At 44.2% G+C, this 2030-nt stretch overlaps 1 protein-coding gene and 1 long non-coding RNA gene across 2 annotated transcripts in view; one reads left to right on the top strand and one right to left on the bottom strand.

Moving 5' to 3' along the window:
- isy1 (ISY1 splicing factor homolog) overlaps positions 1-2030 on the bottom strand; it is a 23386-nt gene continuing 21356 nt past the window's right edge. Inside the window, exons 11-12 of the mRNA XM_050037994.1 lie at positions 344-433; positions 1-207 (exon numbers count right to left, since the gene is read on the bottom strand). Coding sequence (XP_049893951.1) covers positions 100-207; positions 344-433 — 198 coding nt within the window. The 3' untranslated portion in view covers positions 1-99. The remainder of the gene's footprint in view (positions 208-343; positions 434-2030) is intronic.
- The window catches only part of LOC126386618 (uncharacterized), a 6683-nt gene continuing 6318 nt past the window's right edge, over positions 1666-2030 (top strand). The window contains exons 1-3 of the long non-coding RNA XR_007569523.1: positions 1666-1701; positions 1740-1777; positions 1948-2023. This is a non-coding gene — a long non-coding RNA (uncharacterized LOC126386618). The remainder of the gene's footprint in view (positions 1702-1739; positions 1778-1947; positions 2024-2030) is intronic.

Raw genomic sequence — 2030 nt, 5'->3', positions numbered from 1 at the left:
TGACCAATCAGAAGAGGCCTTTATTAACAAACAGGATGAGTACCAAAAAAATGAGCCCATATTTACATCAACAGACAGACAGACAGACAGACAGACAGGTCACAGTCCCAGCAGAGTCTTGGCCGTCTGACTCTGAGCCTGAAGAGCTTCGCTGGCGTAACGCTGCAACAACTCCATCTTCTTCCTCCTGACCAGAGCCTCCTCCACCTGAGAGACAGACAGGACACATACGTGAGACAGGGAGGAGACAGACAGGTGGAAGACAGACAGGGAGGGTCTGGTAACCCAGTGTATTAACAAGGGTCCCTACATGTACAGAGAGACAAACGTGTGTGTGTCTCACCTCTTTCTGTGAGGGGACAGGTACGTGTGCGATGAAGGTGACTCCGCCCTCCTCTCCTTCCTGCTCCTCCCGGCTCTCCTCATCATCAGCCTACAAACACACACAAAACAAACACACCTCACCGACAGGAAGCAACACGTGTAGATCCGCCTCCCCCCACACAGGCTGTGTCTGCCGTGTTGTAGTTTCCCACAATGCATATGGAAAAGTAGTTTACAACTGATGGTCACTATGTCCCATCATGCACTGCGCTGAAGGAGCAGACGGATGTAGACACGACAGACGGCGGATGACAGCGCCCTGCTGCAACTGATTAACCTTGTTTCTGAGCAGCTGAATTCATTCATTAATTTAACTAATCGTCATCGAACATAAAGAGTTCAATAACGTCACCGTGCAGACAGAGGCTGATAATGTTAGCGAATGTTTGCCAGCTGGGATGCTACGTGCTGGGATTTGTGCCTTGACAGCACGACGCATAACATTATAAATTACCGTACATTTACGACACGACTGAGCGGGTGAACAAGAGCGGAGAGGCTAGCGCGCAGCTAAGCTAACAAGACGTGTGCTGCATGACTTCCTGTTGCTAAGTGGGTCAGAGCACAGCCCTGGGGTGCTTTGCTGTTAACAGAAGGGTCCACCAGGGCCAACATCAGTGTGTTTGTTTATTGTGACGTCATCAAGGGTTTCTTTGGGGGAGTTTTTCCTTATCCGCTGTGAGAGTCCAAAGGACAGAGGGATGTTGTATGCTGTAAAGCCCTGTGAGGCAAATTGTGATGTGTGATATTGGGCTTTATAAATAAAATTGATCCTGATGAAGACTCGTGTAGTCGAAACGCGTAGATATCCCTGTGCTTAAATAAAGGATTTTTAATATTACCACGGAGTGCCTCGGACTTTTCAGTTTGGACTGCATTTTTGATTTTTTTTTTGAAACTTTCATTTTACTATCAGGACAGTCCTCCTGTTTTTATTTCATAAAATTGATTGACTGATTGATTGATTGATTTTTTGCAGCATCTTCAGACGCCTAAAATCTGGACAATCAAAGCCAAAAGATCAGCTGGCCGCTGACACTGGAACACGTTGTGACAACGACTCACACCAACATCACTTTGATGTAAAATACTGACGACACATGACGTTCAGATTTTGTTGGTTTCAGGTTGTGTTGATAAAAAAAGAAAAAAGATCCAGTATCCAAAAGACATCATCTTAACGTAGAAATAACATTAAAGAACAAACATGTCTGAAATATATCGTATCTTTTTTATCGACAACACAATTTTTATCCTGAGATGTCAACAGGTACGTCAGGTGTATAAAGGTACGTCAGATGTAAACAGGTACGTCAGGTGTAAACAGGTAAGTCAGGTGTAAACAGGTACGTCAGGTGTATAAAGGTACGTCAGGTGTAAACAGGTACGTCAGGTGTAAANATCTTAACGTAGAAATAACATTAAAGAACAAACATGTCTGAAATATATCGTATCTTTTTTATCGACAACACAATTTTTATCCTGAGATGTCAACAGGTACGTCAGGTGTATAAAGGTACGTCAGATGTAAACAGGTACGTCAGGTGTAAACAGGTAAGTCAGGTGTAAACAGGTACGTCAGGTGTATAAAGGTACGTCAGGTGTAAACAGGTACGTCAGGTGTAAACAGGTACGTCAGGTGTATA

The sequence above is a fragment of the Epinephelus moara genome, chromosome 24 (genome assembly GCF_006386435.1).
Source record: "Epinephelus moara isolate mb chromosome 24, YSFRI_EMoa_1.0, whole genome shotgun sequence".
In the NCBI taxonomy this organism is placed as follows: Eukaryota; Metazoa; Chordata; class Actinopteri; order Perciformes; family Serranidae; genus Epinephelus; species Epinephelus moara.
This window is presented reverse-complemented; position numbering and strand designations above follow the sequence as displayed.